This window comes from Oryx dammah, unplaced genomic scaffold (genome assembly GCF_014754425.2).
Source record: "Oryx dammah isolate SB20612 unplaced genomic scaffold, SCBI_Odam_1.1 HiC_scaffold_21, whole genome shotgun sequence".
Lineage (NCBI taxonomy): Eukaryota > Metazoa > Chordata > Mammalia > Artiodactyla > Bovidae > Oryx > Oryx dammah.
Genome location: NW_024070205.1, coordinates 20,164,039 through 20,191,773, shown reverse-complemented (window position 1 = coordinate 20,191,773; position 27,735 = coordinate 20,164,039). Strand labels below are relative to the sequence as shown.

General features: G+C 44.1%; 1 protein-coding gene across 1 annotated transcript; it reads right to left on the bottom strand.

Annotated features, from left to right (window-relative positions):
* Positions 1 to 2,492: 2,492 nt before the first annotated feature.
* Positions 2,493 to 27,521, bottom strand: NPHS2 (NPHS2 stomatin family member, podocin). The gene is made up of 8 exons (XM_040263888.1): positions 27,210 to 27,521; positions 17,016 to 17,119; positions 13,138 to 13,210; positions 12,194 to 12,276; positions 9,003 to 9,206; positions 6,236 to 6,291; positions 4,753 to 4,831; positions 2,493 to 3,408 (listed from the first exon to the last, which is right to left on the bottom strand). The coding sequence occupies exons 1-8, from the start codon at positions 27,481 to 27,483 to the stop codon at positions 3,130 to 3,132; spliced, it is 1,152 nt and encodes a 383-aa protein (XP_040119822.1). The 5' UTR covers positions 27,484 to 27,521; the 3' UTR covers positions 2,493 to 3,129.
* Between the last annotated feature and the right edge of the window lie 214 nt (positions 27,522 to 27,735).

Here is a 27,735-nt window from a genome sequence, read left to right as displayed (position 1 = left end):
TTCATTGCTCATGCCAACATTTGCCACCCTGAAATTAGGAACCATCTGTATGGGGCAAAAAGTGGCCAACTATCCTTGATGCCACCTTAACTCCAGTAACCAGTACACTTGGATGGGTATGGGCAGTGGTCATGAGAAATACTTCCTGCTTCAAGGAGGCTCTAATTGCCACTGGTCCTTTAAATGGGAGGTGGACCATCTATGCCCGTGCCCTAGCTGGTCCACAAAAGCACACTGAAAGCCCTAATATATTAGCTATTCTAGGAAATCACCCAGGAGCTTCCCCCCCGCACCCCACTCCAAGTCTCATCCTATCACTGCTTCATCAGTGACTGATGCCTCTCTGGCATCATATTCCTGGTTCTGGCGATTTTTGTTAGCTGCCTTTGGCTCACTTGGATTTGACAGCCATTTGGATTCCACACTTTGTATTTTGGCACTTCTGCATGGTTTAGAACTTTTCTTGCTCCTCTGGCTTCAGAATCTGCATTTCCTCCAGCAGAGGTGACTCAATCCATGACTTTCAGCACTGCCACTCCTCCACGAACTAGTATGATCTTTGGGAGGAAGGACTGGAAAGACTTTTAATAAGAAGATATGGAAACATTTTTCAGAATTGGATGAAACAGTCTTTTAAAACAAAATTGAAAGTTATAGTTTCAATAATTAGCAAACTTATAAGCAGATTGTAATATCAGTAAATTAATTTGGCATGGTGTAGGAATACATGGGTTTTGATGTCATCTAATATGGCAGAAAGTGAAGAGGAACTAAAAAGTCTATTGATGAAAGTGAAAGTGGAGAGTGGAAAAGTTGGCTTAAAGCTCAACATTCAGAAAACTAAGATCATGGCATCCGCTCCCATCACTTCATGGGAAATAGATGGGGAAACAGTGGCAACAGTGGCAGACTTTATCTTTTGGGGCTCCAAAATCACTGCAGATGGTGACTGCAGCCATGAAATTAAAAGACGCTTACTCCTTGGAAGAAAAGTTATGACCAACCTAGATAGTATATTCAAAAGCAGAGACATTACTTTGCCGACTAAAGTCCGTCTAGTCAAGGCTATGGTTTTTCCAGTGGTCATATATGGATGTGAGAGTTGGACTGTGAAGAAGGCAGAGTGCTGAAGAATTGATGCTTTTGAACTGTGGTGTTGGAGAACTCTTGAGAATCCCTTGGACTACAAGGAGATGCAACAAGTCCATTCTGAAGGAGATCAGCTCTGGGATTTCTTTGGAAGGAATGATGCTAAAGCTGAAACTCCAGTACTTTGGCCACCTCATGTGAAGAGTTGACTCATTGGAAAAGACTCTGATGCTGGGAGGGATTGGGGGCAGGAGGAGAAGGGGACGACCAAGGATGAGATGGCTGGATGGCATCACTGACTTGATGGACATGAGTCTGAGTGAACTCCGGGAGTTGGTGATGGACAAGGAGGCCTGGCATGCTGCAATTCATGGGGTCGCAAAGAGTCGGACACAACTGAACCACTGAACTGAACTGAACTGAATACATCCAGTGTAACCTTGGGAAGATGGATTGCTTGGCTGAAATCATAAGTTAGTAAGATTGGGTGAGAATGTGTAGTTTTCCCAGCTGTGAATGGGGATGAGGAGGCAGCCTAGAGATGTATGACAGTGATGACTCTAAGGTTGGCATCATTTTGTCCAGCTTTATTATAGTGTGCTGTTAGGAAGTTTTTTTTTTTGTTGTTGTTGTTTTGTTTTTTATTTTATTTTATTTTTTTTAAGGAAGTTTTAAAAATTGAGGCAGCGTTAGTATATAACATTATGTAAGTTTTGTGTGTACAACATTAAGTTTGACTTCTGTATATATTATAGCACATTCACCATCAAAAGTTTAGTTTCCATCTGTCACCACATAGCTGATCCCCTTTACTCAATATAAAATAATAACATCAAATAACATGGGGAATAAAGAGGCAGATTGAAGGACAAAGAAATCACCAAATAGTGAGCCACTGAAGAGAGCTATCACCATTTCCCTCTGTACAAACAGCATGGAAATTGCCATTATATGTAGCATTTTACTAACATGATTTGTTATAGTTTTACAGATTAGTAATGTTCTATATGTTATTACTTTTTAAAAGTTTTTAGAGAATTTCCTATATACCTCACTATGCTTTCCTATTTACTTGGCTAATTTTTTTCTGTAGCTATATACTTCTAATTATATAGGACAAGTTAATGGAAAGTAAGACTTAGGGCATGTGTAGATCACATAATGTTACCAGTATTTAAAGAATAAATATTGGGTTGGCAAACTAGTTCATTTGGGTTTTTCCATAAGATGTTACAGAAAAACCAAAACAAATTTTTTGGCCAAGCCAACAACTAGTAAATTCTGTACTGAAAGTACAAAAGCCCTATATTTATCACAATGCTTCCTTAGATTATAAGCAACATGTACCAGATAAGTGTTATCCTTTTATTTCTCTATTTAAAAAAAAAAGAGTATAAAAATAATTCATTTGAAATTCTTTAATTAGGTATACATTTTATATCCAGCTCAAGTACTGGAATATGTACTCACAAGTATCTCTCTTTCACTCAGAAATACAGGAGTGTCATTGTGGTGCAGCTATCAGAGTCAGGTGCAAAAGCCTTGGGTGGAGCATACAAGCTAGAGTGTGGAATGACAGGGAATTATTAAGACGTGCTTTTGAAGAGTTCATAGTAGGAGAGAAGCCTGAATCATAAATATGAGATTACAACGGAGTGTGATAAGCATAATGATAGGGGCATGTAGAAAGGGCTGTGGGAGCAAAGGAACCCTTCCCAAAGGGGCTAGAGGGCATCTAGGGAAAAGGACATTTGAACGGCATCTTCAGAAGTCAAAATTCAGCCATGTGTAGAATGCTGGCTAAAGCTCTTTCCCATAATTCCTCTGATCAGATGATCCACCTACACATGTTCTGTGGCTTCTCTGTCATTACATGATTTCACTGTCTTCCTGTGTGTGTCGCTGTGCTGGGGCTTCATGCCTTCCAAGGGCATCTCACATGGCAACACAAGAAAGCGGGAACTGAGGACCGAGGGCCTTGCTCGGGGATGTAGCTGTTATATGGAGCCCTCTCTGCAGTCACACGATCCTTGTTTCTTCCTATAACATGGGAGAGTCTTTCTTTTTAGGATTCAGCGGCTCAACAGGTTTGGAAGGATTTGGTAAGGGGATGCCTCCTTGTGTTCTATTGCTTGGAGAAGACAGGAAATTTAGTAAGTCAAATGGCAAAGGTAAAACCACTGTGGAAGGTTTCTCTGTGGACAAGGATTGAAGGGTGTGCAGGTACCGAAGCTGAGCAGCGGCTGGAGTGCCTGATAGAATCTCGGCTGCCATCCTCAGGGACTCGGAGGCGGCCTTCTCCCCTTCTGCAGCGATCATCTAGACAAGGGATGCGAGGAAAAACAATGTGTGATTTTTCTTCTTCGCTCCATGAAGGTTTTAATCCTACCTAGGGTGATTCAACAAACAAGCACTAGTATCTACTATGGGACAGGTGCTGCTAAGCACAGGGGAGCAGACTGCCTTTTTGCTTAAGATCTTGATCTAGGGAGAGAGAGATGCTGTTGATTGTAACGGGCTTTCCAGGTGGTACCAGTGGTAAAGGATCCACCTGGAAGTGCAGAAGATGCAAGAGGCTCAGGTTCAAATCACTTGGAGGGGGAAATGGTATGCCTGAAAAATTCCACGGACAGAGGAGCCTGGTGGACTACCATCCATGGGGTCACAAAGAGTTCATTGTAACTTGGTGCAGAATTTGTTAAGGGCCATGACAAGTAGAGATGAAGTGTTAGGGGAATTACTATGTCTGGTGGGCCTTGGAAGAGTAGTAGGGTTTTGCCATTTTAGAGGAAAGGTTGGCCAACATTCCAGGCAAAGACATGCAATCCTGAAAGAATGACTCCCAACTCAGGATAGCATTTCAGAAGAAAAAGCATGAAAAAGGTCACCACCCAAATGTCCCCTTAAAGTGGGCAAAGGGCACTAGACTCAGAGATCTAGAAGCAGCTCTGCCCAGAGGACTGCCTTCCTACCCATCTTTGTCCACCAATGCTCCAAAGTTATCCACCCTCTTGGTAGTATGGGTTTTTCCTGACCTGCTTTCTGTTCTTTAAGGGGAAATCTGCCTCCCCTCCAGCCCTCATTTTCCTCTTCCCGACCCCCTTTCCCACCCACACCCAATCCTCTGGTAGCCACATCTTCTCACTGGCACGCCTGAGCAGATGCCATGCGTAGCACAGCCTCCCCTGGGCTCTAGAAATGAGGGAAGTGTGCTCTGACATGGTTGTCCCTCCAGAGCTTGCACAGAGCTAAGGATACAGGCCTGGGTGTCACTAACCTAGAGGGGACTGGTGACAGATATCACCCAGGGAGAGATGCCAGTGCTAGAGAAGAGGGATGGAGTTTGGGGAAGATACCTCTAGGGAAAGAGAGTGAAGGCAAGACTCAGGGAGGAGGAGGTCACTGTTACCAATAGCATCAGAGAGAGGGTCTAACAGGGAAAGAGATGTCGCACTGGTCAGTTAGGAGGCTGTGAGCATGCCCGAGGAGAATAATTTTAATAGCGTGGTGTGTGCACAAGCCTAATTCCCCCCAGCGCCTGGATGGATAGGTGAGGAGCAAAGGGGAAATGTTCTCCATGAGGAGGCTTTCTTTTGGATTTTCTGGAGCTCCTCTGATGCTCCTCCGCTGTGCGAGAGGATGGCATGCTCAGGGCTAGCTCACCCGCACTTTGGCTTGTCTTTGTGCTTCGGCTTCCACTGCCAATGAGTGCTGCAGCCCGGCCGGCAGGCGCACATCCTTACTGAAAGAGAAAGCGGGTGGGTAGGTGAGTGTGCAGCGCAGCTTTAGCAGCCGGAGCTTTAAGACAAACCTGCCACCTTCTCTACGCTCGGTTCATGATACACAGTGGATTCTGATTAAGCAGAGTGCACTGCCCTAGACCTCTGTGCAGACAGTGGGCAGAGAAAAGGGGCTTAAGCATCAGTGCCTCCAGTGTGGATTTTTATTATCATGGATGCTGTAGTAGAGCTGTGGTTTTCTCTTTACAAGTAAAGCAAATTTTGTGTTGCTGTATTGGGTTGGCCCAGAAGCTCGTTCGGGTTTTTCCATAGCATCTTACAGAAAATGTGAATGAACTTTTTGGCCCACACAACACTATGATAATTTTCCCACTTAAAGTTTAATCTGAATTCTGGCTACTAAATCTGAATAATGAACAACAGCCTTGAAGAGCCATACTATTAATAATGAGGGAAGTCATCTAAGTTGACAAAAGAGAACTGAATCAAAAAGGGTAGAACTGACCAAGTACTTAATGTACGGCATAAAAGATACAAAATTGGATTTTTCCCCCTGATTGTAATTATATAAAGTACATAGAAAACAACTTGGCAGTTCCTCAGAAGGTTACATATGGAGTTACCAGATGATCCAGTAATTTCACACCTACGTATATACCCAAGAGAAGTGAAAACATGTTCACATATCAACTTGCGCATGAATGTTCATTGCGGCCTGATTCATAATGCCCCCAAAGTGGAAGCAACCCAAACGTCCATCAACTGAGAGTAGATCAGCAAAGCATGGTATAGCCAGTCACACGATGGAATATTATTCAACTGTAAAAAGGAAGGAAGCACTGATGCACGCTACACCGTGGAGGAACACTGAAAACATTACGGTGAGTGAAGGAAGCCAGACACAAAAGGCCACAGATTATATGATTATGTTTATATTAAATCTCTAGAATAGCCAAATCTAGAGAGACAGAGAGGAGTCAGTGGTTGTCAGGGGCTGGGGGTTGAGGCAGAAATGAAGAGTTCCTGCTTAATGGATGCAGGTTTTCTTTTGGAGATGATAAAAATATTCTGGAATTATACGGTAGTGGTGGTTGTATCACTCTGTGAATATACTAAAAACCACTGAGTTTCAATTTTAAATGGTTAAAAATGATGAGTTTTATGTTATGTGAATTTTACCTTATAAAATGTTTAAATCCATAGAAAATATGAGTTATTTACCCAGATGTTTATAGTGGTTGTGTTATAGTAATAAGATAATATGTAAATTTTTCTTTCTTCCAAATTTATGCTAATATGGCTACAGTACTCATTCAATGAAAATAATTTTTCAAATAGAAGTTTTTAAATAAAATCAAAATATTTCCTTTTATCATATTGTTCTTCCTGGTTAATTTCCTACCCACATTTCTGTTCTCTCCACTTTGATTCCCCAAATACAGGTCACTGCATCCAAGGCAACCTGTGGAGGGAAGAGTTGAGACATCAGTGAGAACCTCTGGCTGCACCAATGGCCACTGCACTGAGAAAGCACATTTCTTCTGAAAGGCCATTATGTCCTTCCCCTTTTCATTTTAACATTATAAGGCCTTGCAAAAAACTGTTTAGTTTGCACAGTGCCACTCAACAAATACTTGTGGAATTAAAGATGGTGTGGTAGGCTGACTAATGGCTCCTAAAGACATCCCTGGAACCTGTGAATGTTACCCTAAAAGAAACTCTGCAGACGCAATTTAAGTTCAAGGCCATTAAAATGAAGGGCTTATCCTGGATCTTCCCAGTGGGCCCAAAAAGCAACTGCAAGGGTCCTTATAAGAGGGAAGCGTGGTTGGGGTGGGGGACATCTGGCTACAGAAGAGGAGAAAGTGATGTGATGATGCAAGCAAAGGTTGGAGTGCTGTGATTTGAAGACGGAGGAAGGGGCCACGATCTAAAGAATACAGGTGGCCACCCAGTGCTGAAAAGGGCAAGGAAATGGATTCTCCTCTCCAAACCTCCAGAAGGAACCAGCCCCTGCTGACACCTTGACTCTGGCCCAGTGAGACGTGTTTTGGACTTCTGGCCTTGAAACCATAAGATAAAACTGGTGGTGATTTGTGGTAATTTGTTACAAAAGGTATAAGAAATAATAGAGATGGTATGTTTGTTAAATTTGCTCTAAAATACATTTATTATTGGGACTTCCCTGGTGACGCTAATGGTAAAGAACTTGCCTGCCAATGTGGAGATGTAAGAGATGTAGGTTCAATCCCTGGGTTAGGAAGATCCCCTGGAGAAGGGAATGGCAACCCACTCTAGTATTTTTGCATTGAGAATCCCATGGACAGAGGAGCCTGGCGGGCTACAGTCCATAGGGTCGCAAAAAGTTGGACATGACTGAAGCAACTTAGCACACTGCACATTTGTTAAATTTGTTCTAAAATGCACTTGTTAGAGAACCAATATTTTTAGTCTCTTCCTCATAGGATATTCTCTTCCATATAATATTCATTTATGGGAGCTTTTACTTCCTGTTGTTGGCACCATCTCCCCTACCTCCCCATCCCAGGAGTGGGAAGAAAATGAACTGTGGGTTCTGGAAAGGAGGGGCAGGCATGGAGCAATAGGTGGGCCATACTCTTTTTCCTTTTTAGCTTATTTCTGATGATTTCTTGGGGACTAGATAGCTTAGTACACTGGGAACCCTGAGAAGACTAATTTGAGGGGTTGATGAGAGGAAGAAATGTTGAAAAAGACTTCACAGAGGAGGTGGCATCTTAAAGAACAATACAATCTTGCCTGTGGGGAAAAGGGAAGTATTTGGTGCAGTGCTGGGCTGTGCTTAGTCACTCAGCCATGTCCAACTCTGCGAGGAACAGCCTAAGAGGAGGGCATGGAAGCATAGACACACTGAACGCTGGAGAAACACTCGCGTAGAGTACCAGACACACCAGAGGAAAGACGGCAAAGCTGAGGCTACAACAGTTGGGTCATTTATTCACTCATCCCAAAACCCAGTATCTGGCTGCTGTGTAAGAGCCCAGGACCAAGTACTGAGGACAAAAAGATGAATAAAATATGACCCCTGACAGAATGGAGTTCAAGGTCTGGGGAAACAAATGTGTAAATGTATAAATTATAATTCAGTATAACAAGGGCGAACTTGAATGGACCGTATCCGTTATCCCTTGAGGAGGGATAAACAGAAAGAGAGGGTTGAAGGGAGGATAGAGGGGAGCACACACGAGAGTGGTTTTTAAATTCTAGAGCAGCAACTTCCATGCGTCTTCTTGTTCTAACTTTCTCTCTTTTCAGCTTCTCTTATTTCCTGAATTCTTCCATTTTCACTAGGATGCTAATCCCAGTTTTATCAGTGATGAATTGGACAAGCCACAAACGTTCGGACACCTCATTGTCTCAGCTGTGTCTGCCTAGGCCTCATCAAGAATAATCATTATCAGTGCCTTCGATCCTTTGTTGCTTCTGCTGGAGGTCTTCCTTTAGCTAGACTTGCTCGTAACCTCCTAACTCAGTTCAGGGCCTGGGTGCCTCTTGGCCTCAATGACAGCCTCCATCACTGATGGTAACTGCCACTTGACTGGCCGGCTACCTAGAATGCTGCTCTGTTCTCATCTCTCTCCTGAACACCTCTGCCAACTTGTCTTGGTAAGAATCGCAGACACCCACCCTGGTTGTGAGCAAAGTTGCTGAGCTTGCTCTCTGCGGGGCTAGAAGCTGCTGCTTGTGAGGCAGTTCTTGTTTTTCTCTTTCCACCCCAGCTGAATCAAATCTGGATCATTGACTGGGTAATTAACCACTTAAAGGTCTGTGATGTTTTGCCTCTTTTAACCTGATAAAGTTTTTCAGTCTTTATCATTATTTAACTTTGCTTGTTTCCCCAACTAGACTGGAAGGTCCCCAGATTCATTCCTTATCATTTTTTATCCCACCAACCCCTCCTACCAGCTACTAGGGGAGGGTGAGAAGAAAAAGTGTGGCAATGACTGACTAATCGCACAGATGGGTGACTAGGACTGGTTCAGGGTCTGATTGGCAACCTCTTAACGGTCAGCTCCCTTCGGGATTGTACCTTTAACAGTGAATGCATGGAAGATTCAGTAAATGGTCAATGAAGAAAGGAATAAAAGGTAAAGGGCTATTTCAACATACTTGGTGTTAAACTCATCTAAGTACCTTTACATCTTGAGCAATGTTCTTCCTCTCAAGAAGAATTTCAGCGAGGGATCGATGTGCTAGGAGACGTTTCATGGTGGTTTGCACAAGGAATTGGACAGCTTTGGACACATGAGCAAGACTGTTTAGGAGAAGAGAGGCATTTTCCATGCGGTAGTAGCAGATGGCATCTATCTCCATCACAAACATGTCTTTGGTTACAATCTAGGCAGAAAAAAAATTTTGGATGACAGGTCTGATTCTTGGGCTTCTTTCCCACATAAGGATAGAGAGGTTAAGTATGTCCAAAGGGTATTTTCTCAGAGAAAGATAATAGTAAGAAAAAAAAAAAAGAGTAGTTGGCTCAGTCTTTAATCAAATAGACATTGAAAAAAATTATGAAGTTTGTATTAAATACACTAAACAACTCAATTTAAAGGAATCCTGTTATAAATCCTTTTGTAAAAAAATCAGGAATAATTTTCTTATATGAAAACATCCAGTTGATTGTATATCAGGTATTTTTAAACTGATGCCAAAAAAATCTGCTAAAAGAGCAACACATTCTGGGAAACCAGTCCTCACGTGTATTGAGTGTATATTTAGAGGGCAGTTTGTGATACATATCAAAAGCCCTAAGAGATGTATGTGTACAACATTTCCTTTTTTAGACAAAAGGATATATTTTAAGGATTTAAGTGTAAAGATGTGATTCACAGTATTGCTTATTGTAAGAAAAAATTAGAAATAGAGAATTCCCTGGCAGTCCAGTGGTTAGGACTTGGAGCTTTCACTGCTGGAGGTCTGGATTCAATTACTGGTCTGAGAACTGAGATCCCATATCCCACGCAGTGCCTGTGTGCTTAGTCATGTCTGACTCTTTGTGACCCTTTGGACTGTAGCCCACCAGGCTCCTGTGTCCATGGGGTTTTCCAGGCAAGAATACTGGAGCAGGTTGCCAGTTCCTCCTCCAGGGGATCTTTCTGACCCAGGGATTGAACCCGCATCTCCTGTGTCTCCTGCACTGCAGATGGATTCTTCACCCACTGAGCCATCAGGAAGCCCATGCCATGCAATGCAGCAGCCAAGAAAGTTTAGAAATAATATCAACAGTAGGGAATTAGCTGAGTAAATTCCAGTTACTAAACTCAATTAGTTAAGTAAATTAATTGAGTAAAATCCACACCATGAAATGCTGTATGTCTATTTAAAACAGAGGTAGAAACATAGCTAATATATAAAAAGATGGTAACAGTATATTTTTGAGTGAAAAAGGATAGGTGACCAAATAGGTATGTATGGTATGATTGATACATATGATGTATATATGATATATATGCTAAGTCGCTTCAGTCATGTCCAGCTCTGTGCGAACCCATAGACGGCAGCCCACCAGGCTCTGCCGTCCCTGGGATTCTCCAGGCAAGAGTGCTGGAGTGGGTTGCCATTGCCTTCTCCAATGCATGAAAGTGAAAAGTGAAAGGGAATTCACTTAGTCGTGTCCAACTCTTAGCGACCCCATGGATATATATATGTATATATGATGTGTGTGTGTGTGTGTGTATTTATATATATATATATATATATATATATATATATATATATATATATATACTTGTCTGAAAGTATAACCACATATATAGAAAGGTTTGAAGGATACATTCCAAAATATCAGCTCTATGGGTAACAGGATTAGGTGTATGTTTTATTCCTTTTGCACATTTTATTATCTAAAATAAGCCTTTTAAACAAATATCATTTTTATTCACATTTCTGTTTGCCAAAAGAAAGAATGAGAAAGAACCTCAAATGGAAAGTAGGAGACAATTTAGGAAAGGCTTATAAATCAGAATCAGTAATAGGAAAGTCTAGATGTTAACTCAACATTTAACTTTTAATTGTGGTAAAATGAACAGAACATCAAATTCACCATCTTGACCATTTTGACATGCACAATTCAGTAGAATTAGGTACATTCACACTGTTGAGCAACAAGCATCTAGAACTCTTTTCATCCTGCAAAACTGAAACCACTGAACACCTCTCAGTTCTCTCCTCCCCCAGTCCCCACAACCATCCTTCACTTTCTGTTGCTCTGAATTTCACTCCTCCAGGTTCCTCATACAGAAGGAGTCATACAGTTTTTGTCTTTTTGTGACTAGCTTATTTCACTTAGCATAATTTTCCCAAGGTTTATCCATGTTGTAGGATGTGCCAGAATTTCATTCCTTTTTAAGGCTGACTAGTATTCCATTGTCAGTATATGCCACATTTTGTTTATTCAGGCATTGATGGGCACATGGATTGCTTCCACCTTTGTGAAAGCAATGGCACAAATAGCACCTTTGTGGCCATTGTGAAAAACTGATGTTATGCACACAGGTATACAAGCATCTCTTCAATTAGCCTGCTTTCAATTCTTTGGAGTCTATACACCCAAAAGTAGAATTGGTAGATTATATGGTAATTCTATTTTTAATTTTTGAGTAACTCTTTTCTACAGTAACTGCACCATTTTACATTCCCACCAATAGTATACAAGGGTTCCAATTTCTCTACATCTTTGCCAACACATTATTTTGTTATTTTTCTTAATAACTGCCATCTTAATAGATGTGAGGTGGGTATCTCACTGTGTTTTTAATTTGCATTTCTCTAATGATTTTAAGTGACACAGAGCATCTTTTCACATGTTTATTGGCTATTTAAATATCTTTTTTGGAGAAATATGTCCATTCAAGTCAAGGTATATACAATATATCATATATGGAGGGCAATCTTTTTTACTCATTCAATTTAAATATTAATTTTATCTAAAGAATACCATAACAGCAACATCCAGATGTATTTGAACAAATTATTGGGTACCATGCCTTAGTCAGGTTGACACGTAAAATTAACTAACACTAAGGCCTTTGTCCATTTTACTTGGATTGTTTGCTTACTTGTTGAGTTATAAGGTTTAATATATTTTGGATATTAACCTCTTATAAGAGAGAATATTTGCAATTTTTCCCCAGTCTATAAGTTGCCTTTTCATTCTGCTGATTGTGTCCTTTGATGTATAGGAGTTTTAAATTTTGATGTAATCTCTCTTTCTTTTTTTTTTTCTGCTTTTGAGCAAGAATAGTCATTTTCTTCTAGGCCAGAATTGGTAGAGTGCTTAGCCAGGAAAAATGTAGACAGAAAGCAAAATCCCCCACTTGGCTTACCTCATGAAATGGTATCTCCAAGGTTTGGAGACGAAGGTCAACCTTGTGGTAGGTATCCAGGCAGGGCAAAAAGAAGAAAAGGCCTAGAAAGGGGGGGCAAGGGAAGTGACAGGTGAATAGCTGGCATGGAGGCTGTTTGGGATTCACTTTTTTGAATGCTGCGTCACTTTTCTTAGCCTCCATGGTCTATGCATAGACCACTGGGCCATCACACCTCCACCCTGTGTTGTGTTTGTTGTTGCTAAGGTTACCAAATAATTTGTTGTTCCATATGGGACATGTTTAGGGGTGAAAGGAAAGGACTAGGGACAACAGGCCCAGTCAGGGATTATACCCAGTAAAATGGGCTGTATGGTCAGCTTGGTCATGGTGCTGACTTGTTCAGATCTTGGGTTACACATTTGTCTCCTTCATCAGATTTAAACTCTCTAACACGAGTGTCTTATGCATTATTGTTAGCATTAGTGCCTAACTAGTGCCTTTAGGTGCTCTATAAAAAACTAGTTTTTGAATCCATGTGTGTACCAAAGTGACCAACTTTAGAGCCAGCAACCTCGATGTGGTATTTCTTATACTGGGAGTCCCAGAGGTAATCAGGACAGCAGCATCATGATATCAGCCTCTGGTTGGCTAGTCAGTCCTCACCCACCCAGTGTAATGTATAGAGTGCCTGGCTGTAGGTCCTAACCTACTTCCTGCTCCAGCCAGGCTGGCCCTAGCACATGGCTGTCTGCATCCACTCTCTTTCGGTCGCTAGTGACCTGGTAGTAATGCTCTCTGAAGGATTTCTTAATAACCGGTGTTACAAATAACAGACTGAAAAATGAAGATATCACGAGTCAAGTTACTTCATGTGGTCTGAGGGCCATATTACAGATATACATGAATTGATGAAATTGGCAAGTTTCTTTGGGGGGGTGGGGTGTAAAGAAGATTGTTCTTACCAGGGCCTTTGGCTCGTCCAGGAAGCAGATGTCCCAGTCGGAATATAATTACTCTCTCATACTCCTGTACAACCTAAAGGGAAATGTAATATTTTTGAATTACTCTAAGAGAGAAAAATGAAGTCTTCAAAAGACCTTGGCATGACAGTGATTATAAGTATCAGAAGTCTCTTGTTTTGAGAACCAAGAAAAAATTTCTCTTAAAACTTACATTTTCAAAATGTAGAATTTCAGGAACCAATGAAAAAGTATATTGGCCATGTTAATTTTTGAGCCTGTGGACAGAATTTTGATTAGGACTCATGACTGTCTAAAAAATAATTGCTTCCACCAAATCAAAGAAATCACAGCGTATTTAATTTGTATTTTTGCTGTGACTGATGCATTAATAGCTTTTACATGAATCTCTTATTAGCTACATACAAACCTTATGGCAGCCATGCAGGTGCTCAGATCATCCTTCAAGAAGAGCCTGCAGCCAACTATATGTTGTCTGTAGGTGACACACTTTCTAGTCAAAAGTACAAATAGGTTGAAAGTAAAAGGACAGAAAAAACGACACCATACAGAGTAATCAAAAAACAGCAGGAATGACTACACTGATGTCTGACAAAATGGAGTTTAAAAACCAACACACCAAAATGTTACTAGTGATAAAGAGGGACATTGTGAAACGGTAAAAGTGTCAATGCATTAGGAAAGTATAACAACAGTAAACATGTATGTACCTAAAAATAGAGGTCCGGCATAGATAGGGCAAAAACCAAAAGAAGATAAAAATAGATAATTCAACAATAATAGTTAGAGACTTTACTATCCCACTTTCAATTGTGGGTAAAAAAACTAGACAGAAGGTCAACAAAGAAAGAAAAGATTTCAACAACACCATAAGTAAACTAGACCTAACAGATATCTATGCATAATTCCACTCAACAATAGAAGAGTACATATTCTTTTCGTGAAAACATGGAACATCTCCAGGATAGACCATATGCTAGGCCATTTTAAAAAACTTCAGTAAATTTAAAAGGATTGAAACCACACAAAGTATATTCTCCTATAACAATGAAATGAAATTAGAAATCAATAATAAAAGGATATTTGGGAAATTAAATCACACACTCTAACCAACAGGTCAAAGAATTTATCACAAAAGGAACTGAAAAACACTTTGAGATGAATGAAAACAAAACCTCAAGATACCAAAATGAATGGGATGAAACTAAAGCAATGCTTAGAGGAAAATTTATAGCTGTAAATATCTATAGTAAATGAGAAGAAATATCTCAAAATAATACACTAATTTTTTAATATAAATTTATTTATTTTAATTGGAGGTTAATTACTTTACAATATTGTATTGGTTTTGCCATACATCAACATGAATCCACCACAGGTATAGGGTTCAGGATGGGGTACACTAATTTTTTGATGCTAGAAACAGAAGCACAAACTAAACCCAAAGTAAGCAGAAAGAAAAAAGATTATAGTGGAAATAAAGGCAATAGAAAATAGAAAAACGTTACAGAAAATTAATTGAAACCATAGTTGAACCCAAAGAACCATAGTTGGTTCTTTGAAAAGTTCAGCAAAATTGACAAATATTTAGCTAGACTGACCAAGAAAAAAGAGAGATTAAAATGTTGAAATCAGAAGCCAAAGAGGAATGACAGAGACATCACTACTATCCTTATAGAAATAAAAAAGATTATAGATGAAAATACTATGAACAACTATACATGAACAAATTAGATAACAAGTAAAATAAATTCCTAGAGTCATAAACTACCAAAACTGATTCAAGAAGGAAAAATAAAAGTGAAAAAGACCCAGAATTAAAAGATTGAATTAGTAGTTTAAAAATTTCCAACAAAGAAAAGTCCAGGGCCAGATGACCTCACTTGTAAATTCTGCCAAACATTTAAAGAGGAATTATCAGCAGTTCTTCACAAATTCTCTCACTTCATTCTCTGAGGCCAGGATTACCCTGATACCAAAACAATACAGAGACATCACAAGAAAGGAAAACTATAGACCAATATCTCTCATGAATATAAATGCAAAACTCCTCAACAAGACAACAAGCAACCTGACTCCAATAACATATTAAAAAGTTTATACACCCTAACCAAATGGGACTTATCCTAGGAATATATAGTTGATTTACCACCCCAAATTCAATGAATACAATATACCACATTAGGAGAATAAAGAGCAAATATCATGTCATCGTCTCAATGGGTGAAGAAAAGGCATTTGACAAAATCCAACACTCTCTTATGAAGATGAAGGAGAAGAGGAGGAAGGAGAGCTTGCATGAAATTGGCAACAGCCTCTGCAGCGTTCCCACCAAAGACATGCTCTTCCTGGCCACTCCTGCCAGTGACTAAGAATGACAGGGATACAAGGGCCTGGCCATTTCTGTCCATTGTGAGACTCATCTCGGAAGCAAACTTTGCTCAGGAGTTCCCTTTCAGTAGGTCCAAGACCTTCTTGAAGTTGTCCCACAGTCTGAGGCTCCTTCTGTCCAATCCTTCTTTCCCCTTCTCAGATCACAGGTGTTAGATCTGCCTCATTCGTGGAAGGTTTTCCCTTCCCTACTTCCATTCTCAATCTTTCTTACAATGTCTCCCCACAAATCCCTTGCACTTCTAATTCCATCTTGGTATGTTCTTCCTGAACTGACACAAGTCTTCGTTTACTTCAGGGACAGCTTCAGACACATGTAAAACCACCTGTGTGTGGATGCCAAGTTGCTTCAGTTGTGTCTTGCTGTGATCTATGGACTGTTGCCTGCCAGGCTCCACTGGCCATGGGGTTCTACAGGCAAGAATACTGGAGTGGGTTGCCATGCCCTCCTCCAGGGGACCTTCTGGCCCCAGGGATGGAACCTTCACCTCTTATGTCTCCTGGTGCCTGGACTAGCGCCACCTATGGACCCAAGATTTTGTCATTCATGATCTCTTGAAGCTGCCTGAGGTTTCCTGAATGTGTTAATAATAGGCACCCCACCCCAGTACTCTTGCCTGGAAAATCCAATGGACAGAGGAGCCTGGTGGGCTACAGTCCATGGGGTCGCTAAGAGTCAGACACGACTGAGTGACTTCACTTTCACTTTTCACTTTCATGCACTGGAGAAGGAAATGGTAGCCCACTCCAGTATTCTTGCCTGGAGAATCCCAGGGATGGGGGAGCCTGGTGGGCTGCCATCTATGGGGTCGCACAGAGTCAGACACGACTGAAGCGACTTAGCAGCAGCAGCAGCAGCAGTAGCAGCAGCATGACCTATTCTGGGCCTATCTTTGTGTTAGTATAGAGTGTAGATCAACTGGATACAGGTCCTGTCTTGAAGGGGCTCTCAGTCTAATGGCAGAGATTGAAGTGAGTGAAAGTCGCTCAGTCCTGTCTGACTCTTTGCAACCCCATGGCCTATACAGTCCATGGAATTCTCCAGGCCAGAATAGTGGATTGGGTAGCTGTTCCCTTCTCCAAGGGATCTTCCCAACACAGGGATCAAACCCAGGTCTCTCTAATTGCAGGTGGATTCTTAACCAGCTGAGCCACCAGGGAAGCCCAAGAATACTGGCGTGGATTGGGTATCTACAAACATTATACTTGTGGTAATTGCTAGAATAGATGAGAAAAGTGGGGGAGATGAGAGCACAAGGAAGGGAAGGACAGTCTGGAGGAGTCAAGGAAAGCTTCTCAGTTCTCTGAGCAGGTATAAAAGAGTAAGAGCTCTTCTGCAAGGTGAGTGGGAGTGAGCGCATTCCATGCAGAGCAGACAGCAAGTACCAAAATACAGAAATGAGAGTGGACATGGGGTGGTGAGTGAGCGACACCAGGAAATTCCTTGTTAGGTCCTCATGGAATCTCACCTTTATGCAGAACCAGATAGAAACAGGGAAGGTCACGATGATGAACAGCAGGGATGTGAGGACAAGAAGCCACTCACAGGCCCCTAAACTGGAAGACTTGGTACCTTGAAAAAAGAAAAAAAAAATTATATTGGAACTTCACCACATTTACTGACTAGCACCTCTAGCTCAGTCCCTGATATTAGGGTCAGATCTGTTAGGTAGGTAGAACAGGGAAAAGGAGTCCAAAACGGTGGTGGCTACAGACAAGGAAGGGAAAAGCCCGCAAAAAAGAAGGTCTGAGGACCGGAGTGAGGACCTCAGGTAAAACAAACAACACTCCTGGCTGGCCCAATTTACAAAGGACAGGCCCAGGGAGAGATAAACATATAAATAGAGGAGCCAGCGCCAGCTCTCTCTCTCTCTCTCCCACGCGCTGGGGCGCTCTTCTCCTCGTGTCTTTAGATCGACGTGCCCTCACGCCTCAAAGATGAATTTTCCTGTTATCTTCTAAATAAAATAGAGCTGTAACACTGAGCTGTAACACTGATTTGTCTAAGAGCTATAACACGGTCCATTTGAGACCTGAGAGCTATAACACCTGAGAGCTGTGACTCGCTGAGGGGTCTTTAACGTGTCACTCCAAATCTTTGTTGTGACGAGACAAAGAATCGAGGAACATACACTCGCGTGACATCTATGGTGCCGTGACTCGGAGATAACCTGGCTGAAACAATCTCTGCGTGGAAGAGGCCAAGCACAGCCGGAGCCCAACTCGAAGCTCCCTCGGTAGAGGCGGAACGCAAAGAAAATCCAGCGCAGGGGAAGGCCCATCGTGCTGGAAACCGGGACAGCGGAAAGCCCACGCGGCCCAGTCTCAGATCCCAGAAGACCTGCAGTTAAGGTAAGAGGTCCTCGCTCCTCTGGCTGGAGGGACATGCCTAACGAAATCTTAATTCCATTACAATCTCTTATTTCTTGTTTCCTCGAACCTCCCGAGAACAGGTGGGCAGCAGGGGGCACAATTGAGGGACTCTGGAGAGGCTACTCCTCAGCATGTCCCAAAGGCGCTATGGGCTGAGCCCCAGTAGCTGTTACACAAGCCGGTGGGGGTTCTTCTGTCCTTTCTCTTCTCTGTGCCAAGGATCAGACCAAAGAAACGGTGAGCACCGGTCAGATATTTAACAAATTTTCCGGCGGGCTATGAAGGGGATTCCTTGGCATGCTTTTCCCACTGCTTTTTCCTCCTGTCCTTCAGCTCTCTCCCGGGATTCAAGCCTGGCCAAAACTAATAACGTTCAGGCTCTGAGGTCACATTACAAAAATTCATTGAGAGTCAAAGCGATAGACAAGAGGTAGACTTGTTAAGATTCAGAAAAAAGTGCTGCACTCTACAGGGTACTGGTCATTGAATGCGGCCTGGCTAGGTTTTGCGAGAGGGGTACATTCATATGCTAATGAGTGGGAGGATCATCCCAGCCATTGGGGAACCACCCACTCCTCCGTCTCTTTCACAGTGCCTTGGAGCTGTCCTGCCACCTCTGGTGTGTCTGTTGGCTTATAGATAGGAGATTAAGTTTTACTTGAATTTGACTTGTCATCTTAGACCCAGTTGATTTTTAACTGGGTTATATTATACCTTTGTGCTATGTCATTCTTTCATAGGTTGTGCTCTGCCCCCTTCCCTCCTGTTTCATGCTCTTTTCCTGAGCCCCATCCAGACCCACAAGGTTGCCTCTACAATCTTCTGGAAAGACAACCAGAAAATAGCTGGCCCTGGAAGGGAAATAATCTATAATATCCAACCCCCTAATCCTACCTAGTACTGGTCACACTGGAGATCTTGGGGATGCCCAACTCCAGTCCAGGAGTCCCAGGAAGTCATCACGCCTTGACCTCCCTAGGGATCTGGTCCTCGAAAGGTTGTCACGCCTCTACCTGCTTGGGGATCCGCTAGTCCCAGGGGTCCCAGGAGGTCGTCACGCCTCGACCTGCCCAGGGACCCAATTCTCGGGAGGCTGTCACGCCTTGGCCTGCCTGGGGATTCGATCTCTAGGAGGCTGTCACGCCTCAGTCTGCCTGGAGATCTGCACCCTGACCCGGGGACGTCTGACTCTCAGGTTGCAACGTACTAGGTAGGATGAGCTTACGTCATATCTATTCCCGTCCATGGTGGGCAAACTAGCAATGAGTTACAAACCACTTAATTCTACCCAGCACTGGTCACGCTGGAGACCTTGGGGACGCCCAAACTCCAGTCCGGGGGTCCCAGGAGGTCATCACGCCTTGACCTGCCTAGGGATCTGGTCCTCGAAAGGTTGTCACGCCTCAACCTGCTCGGGGATCCGCCAGTCCCAGGGGTCCCAGGAGGTCGTCACGCCTCGACCTGCCCAGGGACCCAATTCTCAGGAGGCCGTCACGCCTCGGCCTGCCCAGGGATTCGATCTCTAGGAGGCTGTCACGCCTCAGCCTGCCTGGAGATCTGCACCCTGACCCGGGGACGTCTGACTCTCAGGTTGCAACAGTTTTGCGTAAGATAAGCTTCAAAAAGACTTACCCCTAAGGAAGTACACCCATGAAAATCGAAAGAGGTCTTTTTCTTTTCTCCCTGTCATGACTGTCTTTCAGATGGAAAATAACCAATCCACTTCCCGGCAGACGCCCTTGAGATGCATCCTTGATAACTGGAAGCTGTTTGACCCTCTAGCTCTAAGGAAAAGTCGCTTGAAGTTCTTTTGTGCCACTGCATGGCCACAGTATCCACTAGGGGACGAGGAACACTGGCCTGAGGATGGGACTTTAAATTACAATACCATCCTGCAATTAGAATTATTCTGTAAAAGACAGGGGAAATGGACAGAGATCCCCTATGTCCAAATTTTCTTCCAACTAAGAGATATGAAGGAACTCTGTCTTAAGTATGGGATTGTTGTACGCCCTAAAAGTGAGCCCACTAGGCAAATGGTGTTAGGCACAGGCAACCAAAAGAAGGAACCCTCTCATAAAGGCTCACCTCCCACAGCTCCCGAGTCGCCTGGTGCTCCTTCCTTATATTCCAAACGTGCCCCCATACCCGGGAACATCCCCTCCACAAAAGCCAGCTCGAGTATGTCCCTTAGTTGAAACTGGAGGAGAATTCAGACCAACCCGGGTCCATAAGCCCTTCTCCCTCTTAGAACTAAGACAGATCAAACAAGACCTGGGAAGCTATACAAATGACCCAGGCAAATATATAGATACATTCCAACATATTACCTTGTCCTTTGACTTGACGTGGAAAGACATCATGGTCATATTTAGTCAAACTTATCTGACCCTGAACATACTAGGGTCTTAAAGGAGGCCCAGAGGTATGCAACAGGGCTTCACATGTCCAGTGATAGATACCCAGTAGGGGAAACTGCAGTCCCCTCCTCCGATCCTAATTGGAATTATAATGACCCTGAGCACATCTGGGAAAGAGATCATTTTCTAATCTGTGTGAAGGCAGGACTGAAAGCAGCCCAGCAAAAAGTAATTAGCTATGCCCGGGTCTCAGCAATAACTCAGGAACCCAATGAGAAGCACATTGCCTTTCTGGAAAGGCTAAAAGAGGCACTCCAAAAGTTTACCAATCTGGACTTAGACTCTTACGAGGGACAGGTGATTTTAAAGGACAAATTCCTGTCCCAATGTGCATCAGATATCAGAATTAAGTTACAACAGCTACAACAGCAGGACCCCGCTGCCTCTTTAGATGAGATGGTCCAGACAGCCACCAACACCTTTTATAACAGAGAACCGGAGAAGGAGGCCAAGGCCCAGGAGAAGGAAAAAAAGAGACAAGGCATGCCCAGATGCTGGCCACCCTCCAGGGAAGCCCTATGGCAAACCCCGAGTTCTTGAAGGACAAGGCACGAGACAAATGCCTGATCTGTAGACACGCGAGGCATTGGGCCAAAGAGTGTCCAAACCATGACAAGTCTCCTAGAACGGCTTGCCACAAATGCCATCAACTGGGACATTGGGCAGCACTCTGCCCTGGGGACCCAAGAGCCTCAAGGTCAAGCGCCAAGCCTACCCTCACGATGGTTCAAGAGGACTGAAGCGGCCTGCTCCAGCCAGCCGGCCTGTCACAGATAACCATCACAGGGCTGGAGCCAAGGGTGCAACTGGATGTGGCAGGTAGGTCCGAAAATTCCTTGGTTGACACAGGAGCTACCTACTCTGTCTTGATCTCCTACTCCAGACCCTTCTCCTCCCAAATCTGTACCATTTTGGGTGCTACAGGAAAAGCAACTACTAAAAGATTCACCCGAACACTTCTTTGTTGCTGGGATGGACAAATATTTTCCCACCAGTTTTTAGTGGTCCCTGAGTGTCCTACTCCCTTACTGGGAAGAGATATACTCACTAAACTGGGAACCACCCTTGTGATGGGAAGTTTTTCAGCCCCTAGAGCCCTGCAGCTCCTGGTTACTACTGAAGAACCCATTGCACCTTCAATAGAGAGGGACCAAAAACTATGGGAAGACAAAATTAACCCCCAGGTGTGGGACCAGGGGATTCCTGGACGGCCCCACCAAGCTGAACCAGTCATCATTGTCCTCCGAGATCCCACTCGGTTTCCTAACCGAAAACAATACCCTCTCAAAAGAGAGGCTCGAGAGGGGCTACAGCCTTTAATAAATAAATTCCTTGCTTGTGGGCTATTGGTCCCCACCAGTTCACCATATAACACCCCAATCCTCTCAGTAAAAAAAATAGATGGAACCTGGCAAATGGTTCAAGATCTCCGGATCATAAATGAAGCTGTGGTCCCCCTCCATCCCACAGTGCCCAATCCCTATGTTATCTTGGGAGAAATCCCACCCAGTGCCAAGTGCTTTACAGTCTTGGATCTCAAAGATGCATTGTTTTGCATACCACTGGCTAAAGAATCCCAATATCTTTTTGCTTTTGAGTGGGAGGCCCCAGGAAAAAAACACCAACAGATGACTTGGATAGTATTACCTCAGGTATTCAGAGATAGCCCCCATCTGTTTGGACAGGCCCTTAGCCGGGATCTCCTAGATCTGGACCTGGGACCTAATGGGAAAATATTACAATACACAGATGACCTACTAATCTGCTCTCCAGATAAAAAAAAGTGCCCAACAACATGCAATTCAGGTTCTAAACTTCTTGGCAGAAAGAGGATATAAGGTCTCCCGTGCTAAGGCACAGATGGTTGAGACAAAGGTTACTTACCTGAGAGTTCAGGTTACACACGGGTCCAGGAGGCTGTCCTCTGATCGGGACAAGGAATCCTCCAGTTGCCCTCCCCCACGACTCAAAAACAATTGCGAGCTTTCCTGGGGCTAACTGGATATTGTAAAATCTGGATACCCAACTATGGACTAATTGCCCAGCCCTTATATAAAAGCTTAAAGGGATGAGATGATTCAATCCCACTGATATGGGGAACTCCTCAAAAGAAGGCAGAGGCTACGCTAAAACAGGCCTTAACTCAGGCACCTGCTTTGAGGTTGCCAGACCCAGAAAAAGCATTCCAACTTTATGTCCATGAAAGAGAGGGAATAGCCTTGGGAGTGTTAACTCAGAGGTTGGGATCTGAACCCCAGCCTGTAGCTTATCCAAAAAGCTCGATCCAACTACCCGAGACTGGCCCCCCTGCCTTCGAAATCTTGCAGCTATTGCAGTCATGATAGAAGATGCTTTAAAACTCTCCTTTGGGGGCAAACTAACTATTTTTACCAGCCACCAAGTAAAACAACTCCTAAATGGAAGAGGCCATTTATGGATGTCTGATCAAAAAATCCTTAGATATCAAGTAATACTGATGGAAACTCCAGGCCTCACTATATCCCCTTGTGAGGTTCTTAACCCAGCCACCCTCCTGCCTACCCCCGAGGGCTCTCTCCCCTTTCACTCCTGTCTAGAAACCTTGGACCACTGGACAAATCCCCGAGAAGGATTGTCAGAAGATCCTCTGACCAATCCTGAGGAAATCTGGTACACCGACGGGAGCAGCTTTGTCTTCTTGGACGAAAAAAGAAGAGCCGGCTATGCAGTAGTCTCCAATTTTGAGACCATAGAAGCTAAGCCTCTGCCACCAGGTACTTCAGCCCAATTAGCTGAGCTCATAGCCCTGACTCGAGCTTTAGAGCTGGGAAAAGGAAAAAGAATAGCCATTTACACTGATTCCAAGTATGCCTTTCTGGTGCTACACATGCGGCTATTTGGAAAGAAAGGGGCCACTTGACCACCCGAGGGTCCCCAATCAAATATGGTGATCAAATTCTTCAACTCTTGGAGGCAGTCCATCTGCCCACTGAGGTTTCAGTCTCCCACTGTAAAGGACACCAAAAAGGGAACACAGAAGTGGCACGAGGGAACCAAGCAGCTGATCAGGCAGCTAGGAGAGCAGCATTACAGAACCATGACCTAATAGGGATTGCCACCTTAGTTCCACAGACTAATTTGCCAAAAACTCCTTCATACACTGAAGATGAAACTCTTAAGGCTAAGAGCGAGGGCTTTCAAGAAGATCATATGGGGTAATTCCAAAAGGAGGGACTCCTTTTTCTGCCTGGGAACCTCCAATGGAAGTTGGTTAACTCCTTACATGCCACAACTCATTTAGGAGAAAAGGCCCTCCAGAGATTATTAGAAAGGTCCTTCAGAGGAACAGGCTTCCAAACAACTATAAGACAGGTGGTGTCTTCTTGTCCCACTTGCCAGTTAAACAACCCCCAAGAAGCTTGAAAACCCCAGCTGGCCCAGCCCATCCAACGACATGGGACCTACCCAGGAGATGACTGGCAGATGGACTTCACCCAGATGCCAGTTCCTCAAGGGTATAAATACCTATTAGTCATGATAGATACATTCACAGGATGGATTGAAGGCTTTCCCACCCATACTGAAAAGGCTGAGGAGGTGGTAAAAAAACTGCTCCATGAAATCATTCCAAGATTTGGTCTGCCCAGGTCATTACAAAGTGACAATGGGACATCATTTACTTCTAAGGTCACCCAAGGGGTCTCGAAAGCATTGGGCATTACTTATTATCTCCATTGTGCCTGGAGGCCTCAATCTTCAGGAAAAGTAAAAAGAGCCAATCAATTCTTAAAATCAGCAATAAAAAAGATAACCCAGGAGACCTCCCTGGGATGGAAGGAGACTTTACTGATAGCTCTCCTCCGCACCCGCATTGCCCCTAAAGAACAGCTTGGTCTTAGTCCTTATGAGATGCTATATACCTTTCGTTTATGTCAATGACCTCTTCCTAGATCCAGAGGTTCAGACCCTCCAGTCTTACACCATGACCATCGGGCAATTCCAACAGGATATATGCTTGTGGGGTATAAACCAGGACCCAAAAGATTCTAAGGAGTCACCACTATATGCTCCAGGGATTCAAGTCCTAATTAAAGTCTGGAAAGATGGGTCCCCAAAAGCTCAACTCCAGCCCACATGGAAGGGCCCCTACCCTGTAATACTTTCTACCCCCACAGCAATCAAGGTACCAAGACATGACACCTGGATTCACTACTCAAGAGTCAAGCCATGGAAAAAAACAAAAGAGGACACTCAACATACCAGTGAGCCCCTGGGAGATCTCAGATACCTATTCAGTGCCATTCTAATAAACACCCCCAAAATCTAGTTTCTGGGGATAATAAGATTTCTCAAGATAGCTCTAAAGAGCCAACACAGCTTGACAGAGATTATACTCCAAAACAGACAGGAGATAGATCTTCTGATCCCTGAACAAGGAGGGACTTGAGCCATCCTGGCGATGTGAATTTAAAACTGACTAACGCCTCTACTGGTCCTTGTTATGCTATATTGATGACGCTTATGATTATTCCATGTACTGTCAATTGTCTAACCTGTTTTGTCTCTGCCCAGTCAACAAGCTACAACATACAGTGCCAATTCAACAAAGATGTAAAACTACAGCCAACCACAAAAAATATCACTCACCCTTAAATGGACACTGCTATAAGGACTCTAACAAGAGAGGGAGACCCAATACCCCTTGCCGCCCCAATTCAGCAGGAAGTAGCCAGAAAGACCCCGACGCCCCTATTCCAAAAAATTGGGCCTCCCATCTCTTGAGGGGGGAATGTTAGGTAGGTAGAACAGGGAAAAGGAGTCCAAAATGGTGGTGGCTACAGACAAGGAAGGGAAAAGCCCGCAAAAAATGAAACAAAAGAAGGTCCGAGGACCGGAGTGAGGACCTCAGGTAAAACAAACAACACTCCCGGCTGGCCCAATTTACAAAGGACAGGCCCAGGGAGAGATAAACATATAAATAGAGGAGCCAGCGCCAGCTCCCTCTCTCTCTCTCCCACGCGCTGGGGCGCTCTTCTCCTCGTGTCTTTAGATCGACATGCCCTCATGCCTCAAAGATGGATTTTCCTGCTATCTTCTAAATAAAATAGAGCTGTAACATTGAGCTGTAACACTGATTTGTCTAAGAGCTATAACACGGTCCATTTGAGACCTGAGAGCTATAACACCTGAGAGCTGTGACTCGCCGAGGGGGCTTTAATGTCCGTGACTCCAAATCTTTGTTGTGACGAGACAAAGAATCGAGGAACATACACTCGAGTGACAGATCAGTTTATAGACTTTGCTGGAAACAGTAGAATGAGCTGGAAGTCAGTGTGCTCGTTTCCCAGAGCCTGTCTGTGTGATGGGCTTTGGGGGCTGACAGAAGGTGGAATAGGCTCCTGGAAAGGCAGCGGTGGGCACCCTGGAACAAAGCACAGCATCTGGACATGTGGTCTGGGCTCCAGTTCTGGTGCCACCATTTTCTGTTCAAATGGCCTTAAGCAAGGCACACAACCTCTTTGTGCCTGGCACAAAGTAAGGGGTCCAAAAATGGGGTTCCCTTCCTTTCCTACCCCACCCATACGATCTGAAGCACAATACTTACCAGATCTCTAACCTCAGCATCAACGTAGCAGTGAATCCAATAACCCTTTAATAATCAGAAAATTCTGATCCATGAAAAGGCATCAGGTAGGCAAAACAGCATTAACATGGTCAACATAAACCACAGCCCAACTGCTGGAATATTTCTCAAGTCGTAGCTTTCAATGCCACAGCATATGGGGCAATGCTGCTAGCTGGGAAATGTTAAAATTTCGTAGTCAGCAGAAAGTAGTATAACACTATTCCTTATTTACCTTCCTTTAAAGTTAAACCTCCTTCTTCCTATAATTAAGGTAATGAGTTTTTTCTTCATTCATTATAAGATGGATTGGAGTCAGGGACTTCCCTGGTGGTCCAGTAGTTAAGATTCCACCTTCCACTTCAGGAGGCATGAGGCCAGTCCCTGGTCGGGAACTAAGGTTCCACATGCCACAGGGTGTGGCCAAAAATTAAATTAAAATTAAAAAAAGGATTGGAAGCAGATAAATTTGTTCCTAAGAGTTGTTTCACCTGCAGAAGCTAAAGAGACCTTTTCCCTGTGATTCCCTCCCTTTGGTCTAACTCGCCTCTTTTAGCTTGCAAAGATTCTGCTCTGAGCATTTATATTATATGTATATTCTTTCCAGGCTTTGTGTAAGATAAGCGCTTTCAGTGTTTATCTTAGCTCATTTTATGTGAGCTCATGTTAATGTTTATGTTAGCTCATTTTATCCTCACAATTACCCTCTGTGGTGGGTACTGCTGGTGTCCCCATTTGATAGATGGGTAAGGCTCTGCTGAGATCTGGCTTTTCTTTACTTGGCTCTGTCTCTACTTTTTAGAAAGAACTATCAGCGCAAGGAAGGTGTAGAATGCTTTTAGGTTAAGTCTGATGAAGAGCTGAGAATAAGCTACAAACTACCCGGAATCATCAGCTCTTGCATTTCTTAAACTAGGGGCCCACATACTCTTCCAGCCGCAGGAGCAGCTGCAAGGTTCCTTTGGCACGTTGGTCCCCAACCTGGACCACACTCCCTCCCACCTCCTAACCGTGGCTGACCCCTGCGAACAGTGGTATTGGGTGGATGTTATTTGTATTTCTTCTGATGCATTATGGTCTCCACTACTGGTGGGTCAGCGGGTCCTAACTCGCTGTCTTTCATTTCCTGGGAATCTGAGCAGGTCCAGCCGGCTGCTCTGACCTCTGTAGTTCTCAGGGCGGTGACTCGTTGCACCCTAACTGACATTTCTTGGGTACCACTTGAAAAGACCGCACCCTCTCCCGGGGCCTCAGCCTGCCCGCTGTACCTTCCTCGGGCCGCTCGCTCTCCAGCAGCGCCACCACTTCGGTGCCCTCTTCGCCAGAGCCCCGGACTTCATCCACGTCCACCACAGTGGCTGCCGGCGCTCGGGGCTCGCCCGGGCTCCCTGCCCGCCCGAGAACCGGCTGCTCCAGCTCGGCATCCCGGCGCCCGCGGCCTCGGCCGCCCCTGTCTGTCTTCGCCCTTTTGCTCTCCTTGTGCGAGGAGCCGCTGCCTCTCCTGTGGGCGTCTCTGGAGGAGCTCCGAGCCCTCTTCTCCATCCTCAGAGCGACCGGGCACGGGAGTGCGGTTCCTGCGGCGTCTCTTGGCAGGGATGCACGCGCCTCCCTAGGGGAGAATATAATGACCGTGGGCGGGGGCGGGACCCCAGAGGGGTGCGGGCGGGGCTCTGCTCAAGGTGAAACCCGACCGCTGTTTCTCAGAGGAGCCGGGGTCAGGCCGCGCCGCCCTTGAGACTCGGTGCCACCTTCAGCAGTGAGTTTGTGTGAGAGCCCGTGTGCCAGGTTAAAACG